The 24631-nt window shown below is 38.4% G+C and overlaps 1 protein-coding gene across 5 annotated transcripts in view; it reads right to left on the bottom strand.

Annotated features, from left to right (window-relative positions):
- Window positions 1-22903, bottom strand: part of EDA (ectodysplasin A) — a 379926-nt gene extending 357023 nt beyond the window's left edge. For 4 of the 5 annotated variants that reach the window (XM_065900795.1, XM_065900796.1, XM_065900798.1 and 1 more), the window contains exon 1: window positions 22508-22903. In XM_065900795.1, coding sequence (XP_065756867.1) covers window positions 22508-22903 — 396 coding nt within the window. Of the gene's footprint in view, window positions 1-18325; window positions 18359-22507 lie in introns of those variants that run through there. The other variant, XM_065900800.1, reaches the window with a different exon arrangement.
- Between the last annotated feature and the right edge of the window lie 1728 nt (window positions 22904-24631).

The raw sequence follows: 24631 nt of genomic DNA, 5'->3' as shown, positions 1-24631 counted from the left end.
ATTAAGCATTCACTACCACCCAAGCTCATGGTCCAGTAGTCTTCAAAGGTAGTATCACAGATAAAGACCTAATGATCCATAACAGGGGAGCTGAAGTTAGTCACAGGGAACCAAATGTTATCTCCTTTATACTCTTTCCTTCATTTCTTCCTTTACAGCCTTAGTTCTCAAGTGAAATGAGCATCAGCATCACCCGAGAAGCCTTTTATCCAAACAGTAAATGCTCATAGTCCCACTCTAAAAATTCTGATGACATAAGTCTGAGTGTGGTCAGGGACATGTGCATTTTGAAAAGGTTCCCTAGGTAAGACTAAGATGCACTCTTGGTTAAGAACCACTGCAATAGATGATCTGTATAGTATATTTTAACCCTACAATTCTGGAAAAGATTCTTAGTAGAACTTGGGAATAGCTAGCTATTTCAGACAGAGTGAGTAAGAGAAAGAGAAACAGAGACAGAGGTCATTCTGTGCCAAGATTCCTGATTCCTGTATGCCCACCTTAATGCAAGTAGCCATTGGGCCCATAAGCACTCTGGCTTCTAACCATACCAAGCCATGCACAATTCCATGAGTCAAATATTCTCACCCTAGAGTGCACACCAGAATCACCTATAGAGCTTTAGCTTTTTAAAATTACACATGACCAAATCCCCACCCCCGGAGCTCCTTACCAAGTTGATTCTGGGTTGGTGTCCTGGACACATTGATTAGGGGGAGATAGATCTCAGGGTAATTGGGGTGAAGTCTTGAACATTCTCTTCCTCTAAAGATAGGTAACAGAAACAACCAATACCTCTTACACACTTATTGACCATATTCTATGTGCCTTACACTTTTAAAAATAACAGCTTTATTGAGATATAATTCATGTGCCATAGAATTTACCCATTTGAAGTGATTCAGTGATTTTTAGTAACTTTACCAAATTATATAAGCATGCTATCTCTTCCATCATTTCCTTTCCTTTCAGTTCCACTGCAACCACCCTGACTGTGGTAAATCAGTTTTAGAATATTTTCATCCCTCCAACAAGCTCCCTCAATAAGCTCTCTCATGCCTATATTCACTTAATCCCCATTTCCTCCACCAGGCATCCACAAACTTAATTTCTGTCTCTACATATTTGCCTATTCTGGACATGTCACATAAATGGAATCATACATTATGTTTTTTTGTGGCTGGTTTCTTTCACTTAGTGTAATATTTTTGAGGTTCATCCATGTTGTAGCATGTATCTGTACTACATTCCTTTTTACAGTTGAATAATATTCCACTGTAGAGAATATTATGCCTCATTTTGTTTACCCATTAGACATTTGAGTTGATCCACTTTTTGGCTATCATGACTAATGCTGCTAGGAACACTTGTGTAGAGGTTTTTGTGTGAACATATGTTTTCAATTATCTTTGTTATATACCTAGGAGTAGAATTGCTGGGTCATGAGGTAACTTATTATCTATGTTCACTTATTGAGGAACTTCCAAACTGTTTTCCAAAACAGTTGCATCATTTTACATTTCCACCAGCAGTGTATAAAGGTTTCCACTTCTCAACACCTCTACTTCTTATTGTCTTTTTCATTATAGCCATTCTAGTGAATGTGAAATGGTAACTCCATTGTGGTATTTTTTTAAAAAATTTTAATTGAGTTATAATTGACATACAACATTGTATTAGTTTCAGCTGTACAACATAATGACTTAATATTTGTATATACTGTGAATTGATCACCACAGTAAGTCTAGCTAACATCTGTCACCATACATAGTTACAGAAATTTTTTTCTTGTGATGAGAACTTTTAAGATCTACTCTCTTAGCAACTTTCAAATATGTAACACAGTATTATGAACTGTAACTGCCATGCTGTACATTATATCCCCCATGACCTATTTAGTTTATAACTGGAAGATTGTACCTTTTGACTGTCTTCATCCATTTCACCCACACCCACCCTCTGCCTCTGGCACCCGCCAATCTGTTCTCAGTATCTTTGAGCTTGTTTTTGTTTGGATTCCACATATCAGTGAGATCACAACGTATTTATCTTCATTCTGTTTTTTTTTTTTTTTTTTTCATTCTGGTTTTAATTTGCACTTTCCTGATGGATAATGATGTTGAGCATCTTTTCATGTATTTTTTTATTTAGCCATTTGAATATCTTTTGTGCTGAAATATTTGTTTCTTTTGCCCATTTTTAAAATTTGGATTACTTTCTTATTATCGTATTCTAAGAGTCCCTTGTAAATTCTGGATAAAAATTCTTTATTGAATATTTGTTTTGCAAACATTTTCTCCTAGTCTGTCACATTTATGTACTAATGTTTCTTTTGAAAAACAGAAGTTTTTATATTTTGATGAGGTCCAGTATATCAATTTCTGTCTTTTTTGGACTGTGTTTTCAGTGTTGTACCTAAGAAATCCTTGTCAAGTCCAAAGTCTAAAAGATTTTCTCCTATATTTTCCTCTAAAAGTTTTATTGTTTTGGCACTTACTTTTGAGCCTATCATACATTTTGAATTAATTTGGGGATACAGTGCATAGTGAGGGTCTAAGATGATCTTTTTGCATGTGGATGTCCAAATGTCCCAGGACCATTTGTTGAACAGAGTATCTTTTCTCCCAGTGAAATCTTTGTACATTTGTCAAAAATCAATTGACCATAAATGTAAGGGTTGTTTGTAAACAAATAATTCTATTCCATTGATCTATATGCCTATCCTTATGCCAGTACCACACTGTCTTGATAACTGTAGCTTTACAGAAGCTGAGTTTTCTGTTCCCTGAACATGCCATGTTATCTCTCACCTCCAAGTCTTTGCACATGTTAATCCTTCTGCCTAAAACAGTCTTATCATAGACAACTCTTACTTAATTTTTCAGGTCTAAGCTCAGAAATGCTTTGTCCAGAAATCATTACTTGATTTCAAAAGTCTGGGTCAAGTACTCCTCCTTCATGCTCCAGATCTTATGATTAACGTTACCATTGCATTATCATATTGTATTATAATTGCCTGTTCACTTGACTGTAAACTCTATGATAGCAAAAATCCTCTCTAACAAGTTCAACAGTTGCCTCTTCACTGCTTTGTACAGTGCCTGATACATAGGAGATGATCAATACCTATTGAAGGAATGATTAACCTATTCTGCTTCTAGTAATGGAAGACTAAGTAATTCAGACCAAATTTCCTGCTGAAAACAATAAGAAAACAGGGATAAAATATACATAATACATATATTTAAAGGCATCCAAGTTTTAACAAAGCAATGAAGTATTATGGAGCCAAGATTCAGGATAAAAGGAAAACTCAGAGAGGCTGTTTTTCTCCCCATATCATTGGCTCATCACAGAAGAGTCAGCTTAGAGACAGCAGAGCTTTTGATAAGCTCATGGAGCTAAAATAGCAAAACTAGGAATTCAGGGCCCATCATGAGGGGGAACCATAGAAAAACCCTCAGATTTTCGGTTCCAACTGAGAAAGGAAAGATACTTAAAGGAAGTCTAAAATAAAGGACAGCTTCAAATTATCTCAGTCTCAAATTGGATTAAGGTAATATGGGATTGTTACTACCCATAACCACCTGCCAGAAGTGAACATAAATCCTTTCTGGATAAAAATGAAAACAACTGAGGCCTCGAACCATCTCTACTATAGTTTTTCATATAAAGTGTCTGCCACTCAACCAAAACTAACCAGGCATTTGAGGAAACAAGGAAAAGTTATAGACCATCAAAAGAAACAATAGACAACAGAAATATACCTTAGCTTCCCTGGTGGCACAGTGGTTGAGAGTCTGCCTGCCAATGCAGGGGACACGGGTTCGTGCCCCGGTCTGGGAAGATCCCACATGCCGTGGAGCGGCTGGGCCCATGAGCCATGGCCGCTGAGCCTGCGCATCTGGAGCCTCTGCTCCGCAACGGGAGAGGCCACAACGGTGAGAGGTCCGCGTACCACAAAAAAAAAAAAAAAAAAAAAAAAGAAATATACCTTAAAGGATTGAGATAATAGAGTTGCCAATGATGAATTTCAAATTCTTATGCTTAGTAAGTTCAAAAAAAGAAAGGACTAAATTATAAATTATGGCAAAGAAATGAACAGTATTTTTTAAAAGAACCAAATGGAAATTCTAGAAATAAAAAATATATGTGAGAAGTGAAATTAAGAGTTCAGTGGGTGAGTTTAACAGATTAGACAAAGCTAATGAATCAATGAATTGGAAGGTAAGTCGGAAGAAAATATGCAGAATGAAATACAGAGAAAAGAAAGGATGGAATTTAGAAAAAAATTGTTTAAGAGACATCAGAGACACAGAGAAAATTTCTTAAAGAGATTGTAACTGAATCTTAAAAAGAGTAAAAAGAGAATAAAGCAGGAACAACATTTGAAGAGATAATAACTGAGAATTTTTCAAACTGACAAAAAACAATAAAGCCACAAATCCAAGTTCTTTGAACCCCAATGAAGATAAATACAAAGAAAATCACACTTAAGCATGTCATGGTAAAATGACTAAAACCCAAAGATAAATAGAAACATCAAAAGCAGCACGAGAAAAAGGGCACATTACCTTCAAAGAGGCAAATATAAAATTTTCAGCTGATTTCCCAAAAGAAATAATAGCAGCCAGTAAGAAATGACAGGGTATCTTCAAAATTTTGAAAGAAAAATAACTGCTAACCTAGAATTCTATACCCAGTAAAAATGTCATTCAAAAATGAAGGTGAAATAAAGACATACTTTCAGACAAACAAACAAACAAACAAAATCAACAGCAGAAACACATAAAAAAGAATGTTAAAGGGTGTTATTAGGCAGAAGGAAATTATCCCAGACAGAAGCTTGGGAAGAAAAGAAGGAATGAAGAGTAAGGAAAAGGGTAGACATAGGGGGAATCTAAATGAATATTGACTATAAAACAATAACAACAATGTTATGTGCAGTTTAAATTATATAGATAATTAAACTACAAAACAACAATAGCATATAGCTAGCAGGGGGTAAATAAGGCCTTTTCACTGTATAGGAAGAGGTCAAAGAACTAATTTATATCAGAGTATAAGTCAAGAATGCATGTTGTGCGGCTTCCCTGGTGGCGCTGTGGTTGAGAGTCTGCCTGCTGATGCAGGGCACATGGGTTCGTGCCCTGGTCCGGGAGGATCCCACATGCTGCGGAGCGGCTGGGCCCGTGAGCCATGGCCGCTGAGCCTGCGTGTCCAGGGCCTGTGCCCCACAACGGGAGAGGCCACAGCAGTGAGAGGCTCGCGTACCGCAAAAAAAAAAAAAAGAATGCATGCTGTAATCTTTACTAAGCCAATAAATAGTAAAAGAATGTATACCTACAAAGTTAACAAAAGATTTTAAAAAGTGAGTAAAAAAATCCAAAAGAATGCAATAAGGAGAGAAAAGGTTCATAGAACAGGCAGGATAAATAGAATGCAAACAGTGTGTGGCATATTTAAAGACAATATATAATTAATTCCACTAAATGAAAATTGATTAAATGTGCCAGTTAAAAGAGACAGACTGAATTAAAAAAGGAAATTATGTCTGTTTACAAGAGATGCATTTAAAATATACATAAAGGTTAAATATTTTAAAGATGGAAGATATATCATGTAAATGGTACCCAAAAGAAAGAAGCAATATTAATATCAAACAACGTAGACTTTAAGGTAATATGCATTACTAGAGATAAACAGGGACATTTCATAATAATAAAAGGTTCAATTCAACAGGAAGATATAACAGTACTAAATTTGTATGCACCTAATAACATGATCTCTAAATGTATGAATCAAAAATTACCAGAACTAAAAGAAGACATGGATAAATACATAATTATCATGAGAAATTTTTATTTCATGTATTTGGTTTAATGGATTAAAATAGAAAAGCATCAGGAAAACATATCAGCTGAACCTGATTAAATTTTTTTAAATCTCAGAAAATTCTCTTCCATCTACTCTTACGAGTTTTCTCAACTTTTATATCATGAGAGATTTTTAACACAAATATCTCAGCAACTGATAGAACAGGTAGACAAATGCTTGATACATTTTGATACATGTTTGACACTACAGGACATATATTCTTTCAACTACACACAGAGCATTTATAAAAATTGACGATATACTGGGCCATGAAGTTCCCATGAATAGCAAATACTTTAAATCATACAGAGGTGTCCTCTAACCACAGTGGAATTAAGCTGAAAATCAATAACAAAAAGATTTCCATGTTTGGAAATCAATAAGTAAACTTAAAAAGACTAAAGAAGAAACCACAATGGAAATCAGAAAATATTTTTGGTACTGAATAATGAAAATACAGTATATCAAAACTTATATGACATGCTACAACTGTGCTTAGAGAAAAATTTATATTCTAAAATGCATATATTAGAAAAGAAGAATGATGTAGGCATCTTCTCAAGAAATTAATGAGTTTTTTAAACCAGCAAATTAAAGCCAAAGAAAGTAGAAATAAGAAAATTTAAAAGATAATAGCAGAAATTAATGAAATAGAAATCAAACAATCCATAGTGTGAATCAACTAATAAAACAATAAATTCCTGGAAGACTAACCAAGAAAAAAGAGAGCATACACTAATAATCAATATCAGGAATGAAAAGGGGAAAACACTACAGATCATACAGATTAGAGGTTAATGGATTAAACATACTATAGTACACAAACTACCAATACACATATCAACTTGCATGGATCTCAAGGGCATTATACTGAGTGAAAAAAAGCCAACCTCAAAATGTAAACATACTGTATGATTCCATTTATATAATATTCTCAAAATGACAAAATTATAGAGATGGAGAAGAGATTAGTTGTCAGGGGTTAGAAATAATAGGGAGTGGGAGATGTGAATAGAAGGGACAGCACAAGGGATATCTCTGCAGTGCTGAAACAGTTCTGTATTTGGCAATGATGGCTACAAAAATCTATATGTGATAAAATGATAGAACTATACACATACTTTATATCTACATAAATTTCCTGGTTTTTATATTGTACTATAGTTACATTAGATTTAACCAAAGGGGGAAACTGGCTAAAGGATCCACATGATCTCTTTCTAACACCACTGTAAGAGTCCTCTGAATCTATAATTATTTTAAAACACAGTTTTAAAAACAGGTAATGATAACCACAATGAGAAAAGACTTCACACCTATTAGGATAGTTATTTTCAGAAATATATAAAACAACAAGTGTTGGTGAGGATGTGGAGAAATTAGAACACATGTTGGTAGGGTATGGAATAAACTGTGCATTGCTTGTGGGAATATAAAATAGTGCAGCCACTGTGGAAAACAATTTGACAGCTCTTCAAAAAAATTAAACAGAATTACCATATGATCCACCAATTTCACACAAAAGAACTAAAAGCAGGGACACATATACTTGAACACCAATATTCATAGCAATATTATTCACAAATGCCAAAAGACACAAACAACCAAAATGTCCATCAACAAATGAACAGATAAACAAAATATGGTGTACACACACACACACACACACACACACAAACACACACAGTGGAATATTATTCAGCCATTGAAAAGGAATAAAATTCTGATACATACTACAACATTGATGAAATAACACAGACACAAAAGAAGAAATATTGTATGATTCCACTTATATGAGGTATCTAAGATGGGCAAAGTCAAAGAGACAAAGTAGAATAGAGGCTACCAGTGGCCACAGGTAGGGGGAAATAGGAATTTACTGTTTAATGGGTATGGATTTTCTGTTTGGGAGGATTGAAAGAGTTCTGAAAATAGAGAGTAATGATGGGTACACAACATTATGAATGTACTCTATACCATTGAACTGTATAGTTAAAAATGGTTATAGGGCTTCCCTGGTGGCGCAGTGGTTGAGAGTCCGCCTGCCGATGCAGGGGACACGGGTTCGTGCCCCGGTCTGGGAAGATCCCACATGCCGCGGAGCGGCTGGGCCCGTGAGCCATGGCCGCTGAGCCTGCGCGTCCGGAGCCTGTCCTCCGCAACGGGAGAGGCCACAACAGTGAGAGGCCCACGTAACGCATAAAAAAAAAAAAAAAAAAAAAAAAAAAAAGAAATATATACAACTAAATGAAATCAAGAAAAAGAAATAACTATGCATTTCAAACAGAATTATGATATTATATATCAATGCTTAGAATGGACCTAAAGTGCTGAATGTAGCGAAAAATAGGACATAATGTAGACTGTCACCCACTGTAAATGTTTGCAAATGGATATTCTTTAAACAAACAGGATTATTACAGGTGATTCTATATGAATGTCAAAGCCTTAATTTCTAGGCTTTGCATTTTGTATATGAGAAGAAATATGACAACCTGAGTTAATTATAAAATAAACTGAAAGTCCTAAATAAATAAAACATCAAGACTAAGTATGATTTATCCCACAAGTGCAAAGTTGGTTTAACACCACATTAAAAGAATAAAGGGAAAAAATCATATAATTATCTCAATAGATGCAGGAAAACCATATGATATAATGCTATATCCATTCACGATTAAAACAAAACTCTCAGTAAACCAGGACTAAAAAAGAACTTTTAAATTGATAAAGAACTAGAAAAAAACTTAAACAGAAAACTACAGCGAACATTATACCTAAAGGTGAAATGTTAAACACTTTTACCTCTTAGACTGGGAATGGGACAAAGATGCCTGCTATTACTATTTCTATTCAACACAGTTCTGAAGGTTCAAGACAGTGCAATAAGGTAAGAAAAACATGTTTAAGTATACATATTGGAAAGGAAAAAATAAAAAAACTTGTCATTTTTCACAAACAGTGTGATAGTGTATGTAGAAAATCCACAAGACCTACAGATAATTTATTGGGATTAATAAATGAGTTCAGGGCTTCCCTGGTGGCGCAGTGGTTGAGAGTCCGCCTGCCGACGCGGGGGACACGGGCTCGTGCCCTGGTCTGGGAAGATCCCACATGCCACAGAGCGGCTGGGCCCATGAGCCATGGCCACTGAGCCTGCGCATCCGGAGCCTGTGCTCCTCAACGGGAGAGACCACAACAGTGAGAGGCCCACGTACCGCAAAAAAAAAAAAAAAAAGGGTTCAGCACAATGCTGCATACAAAGTCAATATATAAGCTATATTTCTAAGCATCAGCCAGAAGCAATTTAAAAATGAGATTTCAAAATGATATGGTCCCAGGTTGGTTTTCCTGTGAAGCAGACTGGGAGACATAGATTATCAAGCATGACTTTTATTAGGAAATGCTTTTGGGATCAACATATGTGTAAGAGGAAAAAAGCAATCCCAAAAAGACCCTAGCCAAATTCATAGGTAGCTCTGGAGCTGGTATGGCCCTTCAAAAGTTTCTGGATTTGGGGAGGAAGGGGCAAGCCTTTATACCTCCTCATTAATCAGGCACTGACTGGATGCGGGATGCCCTGGAAGGAAGCATCTCCTTGGGTGAGACAATTTTCTTCCACCAAGACATGGATTGAGGAAATGGATCACAGCATCAACTGCAGATAACATTTTAAATGGCTTCAAAAATATCAAATACCTTGGAATAAATCTAATGAAAGGTGTACAAGAGTTCTACATACAAAACTATAAAATATTACCAAGAAAAATTAAAGACCTAAATGAATGGAGATATATACCATATTCACAGATTGGAAGATTCAATATTATAAAGATGTAAGTTCTCCCTAAACTGATTTTTAGATTCAATCCAATCAAAACAAAATCCCAGGAGGGTTTTTTCCCTTAATTTTATTTTACTCTGTTAGAACACTTAACAGGCGACCTACCCTCTTAACAAAATTTTAAGTGTACAATACATTATTGTTGACTATATATATGTTCTACAGCAGATCTCTAGAACTTATATTGCTTAAGTGAAATTTAATGCCTGTTGATTAGTAACTCCACATTTTCTCTCCCCACCCCCAGCCCTAGGAACCACCATTCCACTCTTTGATTCTATAAACTTGACTACTTTAGATACCTCATATAAGTGGAATCATGCAGTATTTGCCTTTCTGTTTCTGCCTTATTTCACTTAGCATAACATCCTCAAGGTTCATCCATGTTGCCACATGTGGTAGAATTTCCTTCATTTTTAATGCTGAATAGTATTCTATTGTATGTATATACCACATTTTCTATATCCATTTATGTATCAGTGGACATTTCTATTGTTTCCACATCTTAGCTATTGTGAATAATGCTGCAATGTACATGGAAGTGCAAATATCATTTTGAGATCCTGATTTCAAAGCTTTTGAATAAGCATCCAGAATTAAGATTTCTGAATTGCATGGTAGTTCTGTTTTTAATTTTTTGAGGAACCTCCATACTGTTTTACACAGTGGCTGCACCACTTTACATGCCCCCCAATAGTATACAAGGGTTACAATTTTTCCATATGCTTACCAACAATGTCTTTTGTTTTTGTTTTTTGATCATTGTTATCCTGACAGGTGTAAGGTAATATCTCAGTGTGGTTTTGATATGCATTTTCCTGATGATAAGTGATGCTGAGCATTTTTTCATATATGTGTTGAACATTTATATGTCTTCTTTGGAGAAATAATCTATTCAAGTCTTTATCCTATCTTTCAATCTAGTTATTGAGACTTGTTTTTTGCTATTGAGTTGTAGGAGTCCCTTATATATTTTGGAGATTAACCCCTTCTCAGATATATGGTTTGCAAATATTTTCTCCCATTCTATAGGTTGCCTTTTCCCTCTGTGGATTGTTTCCTTTGCTGTACATAAGCTTTGTAGCTTGATGTAGCCCCACTTGTTTATGTATGGTTTTGTCACCTGTGCTTTCGGTGTTATACCCATGAAATCATTGCCAAGATCAATCGTATGAGGCTTTCCCTGCTGTTTTCTTCTAGGAGTCTTACAGCTTCAGGTCTTATGCTTAAGTTTTTAATTCAGTTTGAGTTGATTTTTGTGAATAAGGTTCCAATTTCATTCTTTTGCATGTGAATATCTAGTTTTTCCAACACTATTTGTTGAAGAGACTATTCCCCACTGTATTCTTGGCACTCTTTTCAAAGATCAGTTGACTGTATATGTATGGATTTATTTCTAGGCTCCCTGTTCTGTTCAATTGGTCTATATGCCTGTCTTTATGCCAGCATCATACTGTTTTGATTATCATAGCTTTGTAATATAGTTTGATATCAGGAGTGGGATGCCTCCTGCTTTGTTACTCTTTTTCAAGATTGCTTCAGATATTTGGGGTTTTCTGTGGTTCCATACAAATTTTAGAATTGTTTGTTCTATTTCTTTGAAAAATGCCATTGGAACTTTGATAGGGATTTCACTGAATATGTACATTGCTTTGGGTAGTATGGGCATTTGAACTATATTAATTCTTCCAATTCATGAACATGGACTGTCTTTCCATTTGTTTGTATCTTCTTTAATTTCTTTCATCAATGTTTTGTAGTTTTCAATATATGTCTTTTGCCTCCTTAGTTAAGTTTATTCCTACATATGATATTCTTCTTCATGCTATTATAAATGGGATTGTTTTCCTAATTCCTTTTCAGATAGTTTATTGTTAGTATATAGAAATGCAAGTGACTTTTGTACGTTGATTTTGTATCCTGCAACCTTACTGAATTTATCAGTCCGTGTCATCTGCAAACAGGGACAATTTAACTTCTTCCTTTCTGATTTGGATGCCTTTTACTTTTTCTTGCTTAATTGCTCAAGCAACAACTTTTACTATATCTGTTCTATATATTGGTGAATAGAACAGATGAGAGTGGCATCCTTGCCTTGTTCCTCATCTTAGAAAAAGAGCTTTCAGTTTTTCACCATTGAGTATGATGTTACCTGTGGGCTTTTCCTATATAGCCTTTATTATGTTGAGGTACTTTCTTATTATTTCTGGTTTTTCGAGAGTTTTTATCATGAAAGAGTGTTGAATTTTGTCAAATGCTTTTTCTGCATCTATTCAGTTAATGTAGTTTATCACATCAATTGACTTTCATATGTCGAACCATCCTTATATCCAGGAATAAATCCCATTTGGTCATAGAATATGATCCTTTTAATATGCTGTTGTATTCAGTTTGTTAGTATTTTGTTGAGGATTTCTACAGCTATATTCATCAGGGATATTGGCCTGGATATTGGTAGATTTCTTTTCTTTTGGTGTGTTTGTCTTACTTTGGTATCAGGGTAATGTAGATCTCATAAAGGGAGTTTGGAAGTGCTCCTCCTCTTCGATTTTTTTGGAGGAGTTTGAGAAATGTTGGTGCTATTTCTTCTTTATATGTTTGTTAGAATTCACCAGTGGAGCCATCTGGTCCTGTGATTTTCTTTGTTGGGAGGTTTTTGATTACTAATTCAATCTCCATACTAGTTATAGGTGTGTTCAGACTTTCTAATTCTTCCTGATTTAGTCTTGGTATGTTGTATGTTTCTAGAAATTTGTTGACATACAATTAATTGTCCACGGTAGTCTCTTATGATCCTTATATCTTTGCCATCAGTCTTAATGTCTTTTCTTTCATTACTGATTTTGAGTCCTCTTTTTTTGTATTTAATCTAGCTAAGGGTTTATCAGTTTTGTTTATCTTCTCAAAAATCCAATTCTTAGTTTTGTTGATTTTTCTATCTTCTATTTTGTTTATTTCTGCTCTAATCTTTGTCATTTCCTTCCTTCTTCTAACTTTGGACATTGTTCTTCTTTTCCTAGCTCCTTGAAGTATAAAGTTAGGTTGTTTATATGAGATTGTTCTTCTTTTTAAATGTAGACATTTATTGCTATTAACTTCCCTCTTGGTACTGCTTTTGCTACATCCCGTAAGTTTTGGTATATTGTATTTTTGTTTTTGTTTGTCTCAAGGTATTTTTCTAATTTCCTTTTTGATTTCTTCTTTGACCCAATGGTTGTTAAAGAGTGTAGTGTTTAATTTCCACATATTTGTGAATTTTCCAGTTTTCCTTTGGCTGTTGATTTCTAGTTTCATTCCACTGTGTTCAGAAAAGACACCTGGTGTGATTTTAATCTTTCTAAATTTGTGAAGAGCTGTTTTGTGATCTAACATGTTATCTTTCCTGGAGAAAGATATGTATGCTTGCATAGGATGTGCATTGTGCTGCTGTTGTTCTGTATCTTTTTGTTAGGTCCATTCACTCTATACTGTTGTTGAAGTACTCTGTTTCCTTATTGTTCCTTTGTGTAGATGGTCTATCCATTACTGAAAGGGGGGTATTGAAGTCTCCCATATAATTGTATTACTGTCTATTTCTCCCTTTGATTCTGTCAACGTTTGTTTTATATATTTAGGTTCTTTGATATTAGTGCATATATATTTATAATTGTTATATCTTCCTGTTGGATTGACCCTTTTATGATTATATAATGTCCTTTGTCTCATATGAGTTTTTGACTTAAAGTCTATTTTGTCTGATATTAAGTATAGCCACCCCTGCTCTCTTTTAGTTACCATTTGCATAGACTATCTTTTTCCATTCTTTCACTTTCAGCCTATCTGTGTCCTTAAATCTAAAGTGAGTTTCTTGTAGAAAGTATATAGTTGGGTCTTGCTTTTATCTTTTTAGCCATTCTATGTCTTTGACTGAGGGAGATTTATCTATTTATATTTAAAGTAATTATTGATAGGGAAGGATTTACTATTGCCATTTTGTTGTTTCCTGTTAGTCTTGAGAGTCTTTTGACTGTATTTCCTCTCTTGCTGTCTTTCTTTTTGTTTTGTTGATTTTTTTGTATTGATAAGATTTGATTCTTTTTCTTTTTTGTAACTTCTATAGGTATTTTTTGTGGTTACCTTGGGATTTAAAATATCTTGTAACAGTCTATTTTAATCTGATAAGAACTCAAGTTAAATTGTATACAAAAACTCTACATTCTGGCTTCTTCCCCATACACAGTGTTATTTTTCCCACATTTTACATCTATTTATATTGTGTCTTTTAACATATTTTTATAGTTACTTTTAATACTTTTGTCATTTAACTTTTATGCTAGAAATAAAAGTGACTTATCCACTACCATTACAGTAATATAGTATTCTGTATGTGTCTATATATTTATCTTTACCAACAAGTTTCATACTTTCTTATACTATCATGTAGCTGTTTAATATCCTTTCATCTCAAGTTGATATACTCCCTTTAGCATTTCATGTAAGGCAGGTCTAGAGGTGATGAACTTCCTCAACTTTTATTTGTCTGGGAATATCTTTATCTGTCCTTACTTTTGACAGGTATAGTATTCTTGGTTGGCAGGGCTTTTTTTTTTTCCCCATCAGCACTTTGATATATCACCCCACTCCCTTCTGGCCTGCAAGGTTTCTACTGAAAAATTTGCTGATAGTCTTTTGGGGGTTCCCTTGTATATGAAAAGTTCCTTTTCTCTGGCTAGTTTCAGATTTTCTCTTTGTCTTTAACTTTTGACAATTTAATTATAATATGTCTTAGTGTGGACTTGTCTGGGTTTATTTATTTAGCAGTGTCCTTTAGGCTTCTTCAATCTGGTTGTCCATTTCCTTCTCAAGATTTGGATTGTTTCCAGGCATTAATTTTTTTGAATAAGCTTTCTAGTTTTCCCTCTCTTCTCCTTTTGAGATTCCCCTACTGCCCCTATTGGTCCACTTGATGGTGTCCCTTAAGCTTTTTCACTCTTTTTCATTCTTTTTTCTTTCTGTTCCTCTGACTGAATTATTTCCAGTGACATTAGTTCACTGATACTTTGTCTTGCTTTATCTAGTCTGCTGTTGTATCCCTCTCATGAGTTTTTCAGTTCGATTAGTGCTCTTTAGCTCCATGATTTCTGTTTGGCAGTTTTCAAATATTTTCTATATCTTTGTTGAAATTCTCACTTCGTTCATGCATCGTTCTATTGATCTTGGTGAGCATCTTTATAACACTTACTTTGAATTCTCTGTCAGATAAATCTCATAACTGTTTCATTAGGGTCAATTTCTGGAGACTTAATGTGTTCCTTTATTTGGAACTTCTTTGCTGATTTTTCATCTTCCTTTACTCTCTATGTTGGTGTCTGCATATTACACAAAGCAAGTACCTCTCCCAGTCTTCATGGACTGACTAGCCTTGCACTGGAGAGTTAGCCTAGTCAGAGATTCTGAGGGCCTCTAACAACTCTTTCCCTCCCCAGGGAGAAGCAAGAAGCTTTGGTTTCTTTCTACTCAATCTGTGCTGAAGAGGGGGAGCTATGGCATTTACCAGTCCAAAATGCCATTTCCATTCTCTTCCACATGGCTGGACTGTGCTGGATGCATCAGAGCTCCAAGCCTGGCAAGACAGATGCCAGTTCTTTGGGCAGTCCCAGAGAAGTTTTGGCACTGAATGCACAGATCTACTCTTCCATCTCCAGGAATAAGCTGAAAGCTGGAATGTTTCATCCACTCACTCTATACTGAGCAGGGGGGAGGATATATGGTATCTACCAGCCCCAACCATTGTCTTGTTCTCCCCCAGGAGGCTAGAATGTGCTGGATCACTTAAAGCTCCTAGACTGGCAAGTCAGATGCCAGTTCTCTGGGCAGCCCGGAAGAAGTTGAAGCACTAGATGCACAGATAAACTCTTTCCTTCCCCAGCGGAATGTTGAGAGCTAGGATTTTTTGTCTTCTTGCTCTGTGCTCAGCAGGAGGAAAGATCTATGGTGTCTACAAGCCCAAGCCACCATCTCTGTTCTCCCCTAGGGAGATCCATCAGATTTCTAAGACTGGCAGGACAGAAACCATTCCTCAGAAAACTTGGGGTGCTAGATGTGTGAATCAATCCCTTCCCTCCTTAGGAGAAGCTGGAAGCTAGGGGCTCTCTTCCTTATCATATGGTGCTGTGGTGGTGGCAGGGACTCTGGTGAGAGGCTGTCTCAAATCTCCCTACTGGCTTCAGTGTGTCCGGTTTCATATTTTCCCTGGGTACAGGAGCCTTTCAGTTAGTTCCTGGATTTCTCACAAAGGGAATTTGTCCATGAATTGTTGCTGAATTGGTGTGTTTGTGGGGGAAAGGATGGTCCAGGACTTCCTAATCCACCATCTTGCTGATGTTATTCTCTTAAGAATTACATTTTTTTTTTTTTGGTCAGATGTGACTAGCTGATTCTGAAACAGATACAGAAAGGCAAAGGGCCAAGAACATCCAAGATACTTTTAAAGAAGAGGAACAAGGTAGAAGGCTATCAAGAGCTTATTATAAAGTCCAATGATTAAGACTATGGTATTTGTGCAATGACAAATAAACTCATAGGGGACTTCCCTGGTGGCACAGTGGTTAAGAATCCGCCTGCCAATGCAGGGGACATGGGTTTGATCCCTGGTCTGAGAAGATCCCACGTATTGCGGAGCAACTAAGCCCATGTGCCACAACTACTAAGCCTTCACTCTAGAGCTCGTGAGCCACAACTACTGAGCCCGCATTCCACAACTACTAAAGCCTGTGTGTCTAGAGTCTGTGCTCTGCAACAAGAGAAGCCACCACAATGAGAAGCACACTCGCCGCAACTACAGAAAGCCCACGTGCAGCAACAAAGCCCCAAACGCAGCCAAAAATAAATAAATAAATTTATTTTTAAAATAGACTAATAGAACAGAACAATTCAGAAACAATCTGACACATATGTAGACACTTGGTTTATGACAAAGGTGACACAATAGAGAAATGGGGAGGAAAAGACATTCCCTATAATAAATGGCACTGGGTTGAATATCTATATGGAAAAGACAAAACTTGGTCCCTGTATCTCATCATACACAAAAATCAATTTCAGGTGGACTGCAGATCTAAATGAATGGCAAAAGCATAAAGCTTCTAGATGATAATATGGGAGAATATCTAAATGCTCTCAAGGTAGGAAAATACTTCTTAAATGGAACACAAAAAACCCTAGCCATAAAGGAAAATACTGAAAAACTAGACACATTAAAATTTAAAACTTCTGTTCATCAATGGATACTATAAAGAGATTTGGGAAGGGTTTGCAACCAAAAAATTCAAAAGTGGTTCATAGCCAGAGTACATAAAAAATTCCTACAAGTCTTTAAGAAAAGAATGAACAACCCAATAAAAATGTGCAAAAGACTTGTATAGGCACTTCACAAAAGAAGATAACCAAATAGATAATAAACATATGAAAAGAAGTACAACTGCATTCGTCTTCTGAGAAATGCCAGTTAAAATCACAATGTGATATTACTACAAACCCACCCACCAGAATGGCTATAATTTAACGAGTGATAATAACAAGTATTATCAAGGATGTAGAACAACTAGAATTCTCATACATTGCCAGTGGGAATATAAATTGGTTCAATCACTGAGAAAAGTTGTCATTATCCATAAATTTGAAAATATGCATTCCCTATGACCCAGAAATTCCAATCCTTGGTATATACCCAACAGAAATTCAAGTACACATAACCAAAAGACATGTATAATAATATTCATAGTACTGTTATTTATAATAACCCCAAACAATAAACAATCCAAATATTCATTATCAGTAGAATGAATAAACTGTGGTATATTCAAACAAGGGAATAATATACAAAAATACAAATAAAAAACTACAGCTGCATGCAACATCATGGATATCAAAAAACATAACATCGAGCAAAAAAAAAAAGCTCCCCCCCAAAATACATACTATTTGATTTCATTTATATCAAGTTCAAAATGGGCAAAACTAATCTATCATGTTAGACATCAGGTCAGTCATTCACTTTGGAGGAGGATGGTATAGTGATATGGTGGGGGTTTTGAGATGCTATTTCTATTTCTTGACCTGAGTTCTGGTAACATTACTATATTCACTTTACAGTAATTCATCCAGCTGTACAATTATGATTTGTGACCTTTTCTGTATGTATGTTACACTTCAATAGAAAAGTGTGGGGAAAAGAAATGAAGAGCTAAGTGATGGGTATTTATAGACTAGTCAGATAAAACTGGTCCTCTATGAGGGTCACCCTGCAGGCAACGCAAGTGGTTTCTCTTGGTCATGTTCTTGGGGATTAAAGGGCTTCAGAAGTTCTCTAGTATAAAGAGATCTTCTCTATAACGTAATCACAGATAAACTACAAGTTATTTTTCACAAGATCTAAGAGAGAAAGAAAGATGAGACCTACATGCAAATAAAACAAAACATCAAATAATACATTACAAAAAACTCTTTGCACCATCATAGAGGTAATGTAGTTAAGGCTTTTCTCCATTTTACTATCTAATGATTCTAGAAACCAGTGAGACATTGCCAGTGGAACTATCTACTCACCTAAGCACAGTTAACAATTCACAGGCTTAGCAAGGCCTGAGGAAAACAGGCATGTTACAAATGTCTTTGTTTTACATGAACATCTCTAAAGGCCCCAAATAATAATTCAAGCCAACAAGTGTTTAAGTACCCTAACTATAAACAGCACTGTGTACCACGTATTGTGGAAAAAGACAAAAAGGAAGGCAGATTTCCAAGGACCCCTAATATAAAGACACAAGTTTTATTAAACACAGTAACAGCAATAACTGGAGAATGATTCCAAGTCAGGATATGGTGGGTGGGTTGCAGGAGTAGAATCGGTAAGAGAGAAAATGGGATAGGTATAATGCAGCCAGTTGATCAAAAGCCTTGAATGTCACACTGAAAAAATCTAGATTTAAACCTATAGAAAATGATCTTATCTGGATCCCACTCCCCTAAAAAATTCTTGGATTTAGCGATTCCCAGTCATTTTCTTGATCAACAGGCCTTAATAATTAACATCAAATCTAGATATACTAATGTCCTATCTAGTTAAACCAGAGATGTTTTGTGCAAAGTTAACGTTGACTTCTATGACATCACCTCAAATAATTAGAGACATATTCCAAATATTGCTAACAGTCCCCAATAAACCCTTATAAGTTACACAAACATATTTTTCTAAACCTTAAGAGTTTCAGTTACAGTATCTCTTGGGGAAATCATCTGAATGAGACACTACCTTTATTTGCCTCCCCCACAAAATAATCTTTCAAGCATTAAAAGATATCTAATACTTAATATAGTGGCTGACTCATAGCAGGCTTTCTATTTATTGAACTAGATTGTTAAATTACACCAGTCTATTAACCTTACTCATCTCTCTCATGGTTTAGTAGACTTTGATCATCACCCTCTCTCAACCTATCTCTCCAGAGTGAAAAAACAACTAGAAAGTCCCTCCAACCTTTTGATCAATTTGTTTTCTGGGGATTTGTATCAGCTGTTAAGTTTTTCTTGATGAGCAGCCACCAGAATTACCTACATGATTGTGAATGCAAATCCACTTTTGGTCTTTTATATGGAAAAGATAAGAGTTTTGTTTCATCATTGTTTTCAACACCCTTCCTGATAATGCCCACCATATTCTCACCAAAATCACAACTGGGCCAACTTCTTCATAGACAGATAAACAGTGATTTTTATTTTAATCTTTTTTACCCTAACAATAATATTGTGTATTGTCTAACTCAGAGACTGATGAGATGTATTTAGCTCCTGAGATCATCTCCAATGAGTATCCAGATAAACCTACAGATACTCAGCTACTCCAGCTGAAGGAGACAGGTATGATTCCAGAAGGTCCAAAGTGACCCTTTCATTTTTTATCATGAGCAACTGTGCCCCCACTGGGAAGGCTGTTCTAATAACTCCCTAGGAGAACTTTGCTGATCTCTCTGCTATGCATCCTGACTGCCCTAATTTCCTTCTGTATTCTGTTTTTAAAGTTTTTAAATTGAGGGATGACATACATACATCTTCAGTGACTTCTAGATCCCTTTCTTGAATCATAACTGAGCCCATCATCTCATAAGCATGAATAGGTTTGCATGACCTTATACAATGAAGTGCCTCTGACTATTCTGCCCACTTTGTCTCATGAGATCTTCCTGCAATTTATTCTCATCAGTTTGCCTTCACTCCTTGCAGATAAACTGGTGAGAAACCTGAATGTTCTGCTCATTGAAGGGTCTATATTTTTATCTTTTTTCCTCTCCATCTAAGAGCTGCTGTAACAGCAGCTGTTTGTGTTGAAAACTAAAATATAAAAATATGACCTACGTGGCCAAATCCCACAGGCTGTTTACTTCCTTATTTATGAATCAGATTCTGTCAGCACAACTTAGAATCTTGACTGTCAGCAATACTGCAATTAAATGTCCTTGCAAAGCCAGCAGAGGGTGCACCAGGGCACTGGAAATTTTACCCAAGATGTAGCCATACTAATTTAATAGTCAATCAATGTTTCCTTTTTTTTTTTTTCTTTTCTTGGTATACTAAAACTAACACCCTCAAGAAAACTTATGTTGAATCTGGGCTAAAATTCCTTCAAAGCATACTCTAATTCTCCTGAAAGTGAAGTTCAGGAAGAATAAGGAATACGTGGTTAAACATAGTCTGGCCAAAATGTAGGTAGAGAATTAGAAAATGATGCAGATCGGAGCCCTCTCCTTTGCAAAAATTCCATAGCTCTACCCAGCTACCAGACAAAAGGCTCCAGGAAGTAGTATATTATAGGGGAATGGGCACTGAACTGGGAGTAAAGAGACCAACTTCCATTCTAATTTTGATCAGAGTTGTATGACCTTGGACAAGTCATTTCCCCCATAGGAACTATGTGCTCTCCAAGGGGAATGATCAAATGGATTCATGGCCCCTCATAACTCTAAAAAACTCTGACTGTGTTTGTGTGCTTGTTATTACTTCTCCAAAAGATTAAAACGGAAAAAATAAAGGACAGAAGATAAGGCGCTGTATTTAAACCTAGACAGAACTATTTGAAGCACCACGCAAAGGCAACTAAATGCCATTACAGACCCTATGAGAATCCTACACCATCACAGGAGCCCCAGAATACAGCTGTTCTACTAATCCTCAGCCTACAAACAGGGGTCTGTCCATTCTGAATGCCAAAAGGCCTTGCCACCATTTGACTAAGGAAGTTCAATTCCTTCATCTTTTCACAGAAAACCAATGTTCAGCTGCTAAGTATTTCTACTGGGCATAGTCGTGGGGCAGGGGTGAGGGTTTGTTGTTGGGAGGTGGATAGATAAAGGGAACCAGAATCCTAGTTAATTATCATTTAGCTACTGTGTTTAAAGTTTCAAGTATGAGAAGCATGTCTACTGATTCTCTTCTTTGATAAGCTGTTATATAAGTTGAAGTGTGCTAGCAAAACATTTTAAGGCTCAGGACAACCTTCCAACGCAAAATGTAGAAACTGTGTCCGCCCTAATATTAAAGCATTATCATGAATGTGACACCAACTTTGGATGGGTGGTCAAAGTAGCACTAATAATGTTTACAGAGTATGACAATGACTCTGGATGTGGTAATAAATATAGAAGGCCTGGGTCACTCACCTCAAGGAACTTATTTGTACAACTTGCCCTCTTCCCCAAGAGGAACAAATTGACTGTTATTCTTTAACCACCTCAAAAGGATCCTTGGCTGCTTCTCTTAAGTTTTACGTGAAACAAAATAATGGCGAACAAGAGAATACTTAGTTTTAGGGCGCTAAATTTCCTTAAATAAAGAGCTAGAAAAAGTAGAAAACAAACACCAAGGCTAACAGTTTGCTAACCAGGGCACAAACACCATAAAGATTGTATTAAAAAACAAAAGAAGCAAAAAACAAACCAAAACAAACAAACAAAAAAACTGGGAGACTATTCTTGAGTCATTATTCCATCAGTAGATTCCTGCTCACAAGCAAGCAGGAGTGAAGACACTTCACACCAACCCTCCCCACCCCACTCCCCCAAAAAAGAGTCAGAACCGGCATGCAAAGCGTGAGTTTTATTCCAAAGATTTTTTAAACTGCTGTTTCAGAAGTTGTCTAGCAAGACGGCATATTTCTACCAGAATTCCTCAGGGGCGCTGATCCTCACTAGAACACCGAGGACAATCCGTCTCAAATTGCAGGTAAGTGTGAACAAGCCCACGATCTGGTCAGTGCACCAGCACCCCGGCGCAGAAGACACGGTTCAAAGTTGTTTCAACGGGCGTGGAGCAGTTATTACAACTGTTTACAGCTCCAACTCCAAAAGAGAGCCTGCTAGTGCTGCCATCAGCTCTGGACACGAAAAAACAAGCACCGCGGGCGCAGAATCTCACCGGGAGCAGAAGGGCCAGGCTGCTGCCGTTAGTCAGCCGGGGGGGCAGCGCCCGCACCTTCGCGCCGCGGCCCGGCCGGGAGCGCCGCCAACTTTTCCCGAGGCAGCCGGAGCTGGGGGCGGCGGGCGCCGGCCAGAGTTCCCAAGTCCGGAGGTCCTGAGAGAGTCAGGGTGAGCTGGGCCAGGGGCCGAGGACAACCTGCCCCGGGGCGACCTCTCCCCAGCTCGTCCGCCCCCTCCCCGATCCCGCCGTCGAACTCGGCTCGAGGTGGCAAAGTCCTCCCCGGGCCCCCGCCCTGCGCACATGGGGAGGGGGCCCTGCCCCTCCAGAGTGACTCACCTGGTGCCTGTCCTGGGCGTCTGGGGGGAGCGTAGCTTCTCCCCGTTCCAGCAGCTGCTGCTGCGGGGATGGCTGCCCGAAGTGGCGGGTGATGGAACCGTCGGGGTCGAGGCCACCGGGGCTGCTCAGGGTGCCCGAGGCGCCGAGGTTACCGGGACCGCCAAGGCTGGACTCGGCTCCCCGCTCCCGCCGCAACTCGGAGCGCAACTCTAGGTAGCAGCACAACGTCAGCAGGTGGAGGGCCAGCGAGAGGCCAAAAAAACCCAGGAAGAGCCGGCAGCTGTTCCCTTCGCCAGCCCGGGCAGGGGCCCCGCGACAACCGCAGCCCTGGCTCCCGCGCTCCCTCGGCGCTGCCGCGGGCTGGAGTTCCCTGCGCTCCACCTCGGGGTAGCCCATGGCCTCCGGAGACACCCACTGTCTGAGGCCCGGGAGCCGCCGCGTCTGGCTCAGTCCTTCGCGACCCCTGACAGGCGGCTACTGTCCTGCCATCGGCTGGGGACTGCAGGGACCCGTTCCTGCGCGACGGAGGCTGGGCGGGACCGAGCAGGGAGCAGCCGCAAGTGCAGCTCCACTCCGAGGGGTGGAAAAGGGAGGAGGAGGGGCGGGAGAGACGGGCGGCTCGGCCCCGCGGAGGGAATGAGGGAGGAGGCCCCGGCCAACCCCGCCCCGTGCCTCAAGCGGCTGCCGGGACGCCCAACCACCGAGCCCGCCAAGCCTTGGCGCCCCGCCCCATGCCGTTCCACCCGGGGCCTTCAGCTGCGGGGCGGGGTCTGGGGGCGTGTGGGTTCGCCTCTGCCCCGTGGCCCCACCCAGCTCTTCTCGCTCACCCCGTTCCAGTTGGTGACTGCGGCTGTCGTTCATCCCTGGACTCCGCCCCAATTTAACCCTTGAGCGCCAGTACGGGGTCGGGGGCGGGGAAGGGGGGGAAGAGGAGGGAAGGAGCGGGAGGCTGAGAAGAATTGGGGAACCTGGGAAGGAAAGTAGAGCAAAGAAAAGGAGGCGGAAACTAGTATTAATAGAAATGTTTGCAATTAACTGCAGTTGTTCATGACATCATCCAGTACTTATCTGTTGCTTTCAATCTTCAAAGCGTTTAACAGACGTTAAACTAATTAAAACAGTTTTGGGTTTGGAATGAAACCATGCCTGCTGGGTTTGCAATCCAATGGCGCGCCAAAAGAAAAGGAGACCCAGTAGCCTGAGAGCCAAAGGGAGTGAGAATGAGGTGGGACTGAGACAGCCCCACTCCTGGAGTGAGTCTGGGGCCTCAATCTAAGTGACGAAGAAGTCCATCTGTGCCAGGTGGAACTGAAGTGATGCTGCCTCACGCAGGATAAAACAGTCCCCTAGGATTTCTTGGTATATTAATTAGTTCAAAGTATTGATCCCTTTACATGTAGAAATTGCTGTACGAGAGAATCTACAGCCAGTGTAGTTTTCTTCTTCCACCGCAGCAGGAGTTTTGAGTGGAGAACAAGTGCCTTCAATGAGCAAATGGGGAAACTGAGGGCCAGAATAAGGTGGATTTTTACATGGGTGGTCCACAGAATGGCCAGACAGTATTGGCATCTCTATTTGCAGGCAACTGTTCTAGCCTCTCCACCCCTCTCCTCCTCTCCCTGGAGTAGTCCCTGGGGGAAGTTCAACAACTCAGCCAAATGTTCCAGATGGACACTGCTGCAACTGCAGCATCTTCAACCCTCTGAAAAGGGTTCAGAGCAAAAAAACAAACAAAAAATGTGGCAAATGTCAGAACAATAGACCCTGAAATGAAAGATGGAAAGGAGTCAAAATTAACAAGATTTACTAGTCCGAGATTATAGAGAGCTAAATGACCATAGCAGGGCAAATATGTATGCTTCTTGGTCACTATGCACTCCCATTCCCATGTTATGAATAATTAGCAGTTTTATTGACTTGAAAAGGGTAGGCCTAAGACCTAGGCTGGTGAAAAAGAAGAAAAATAGGGGGAAATAGAAAAGAAGAGAAACAACAAAACAAAAGCAAAGCATATGGTGGGGAGGTCAGTCCAAAGATTACAGAGGTCGTAAACCTTAAATATATTAGCCACAGGCAATTTTTCTTTCAGACACTTTGGGAATGGCCTCAGTGCTTCAGAAACAT

This window comes from Phocoena phocoena, chromosome X (genome assembly GCF_963924675.1).
Source record: "Phocoena phocoena chromosome X, mPhoPho1.1, whole genome shotgun sequence".
Lineage (NCBI taxonomy): Eukaryota > Metazoa > Chordata > Mammalia > Artiodactyla > Phocoenidae > Phocoena > Phocoena phocoena.
The sequence above is the reverse complement of the archived record's forward strand: the minus strand, read 5'-3'. Positions and strand labels throughout refer to the sequence as shown.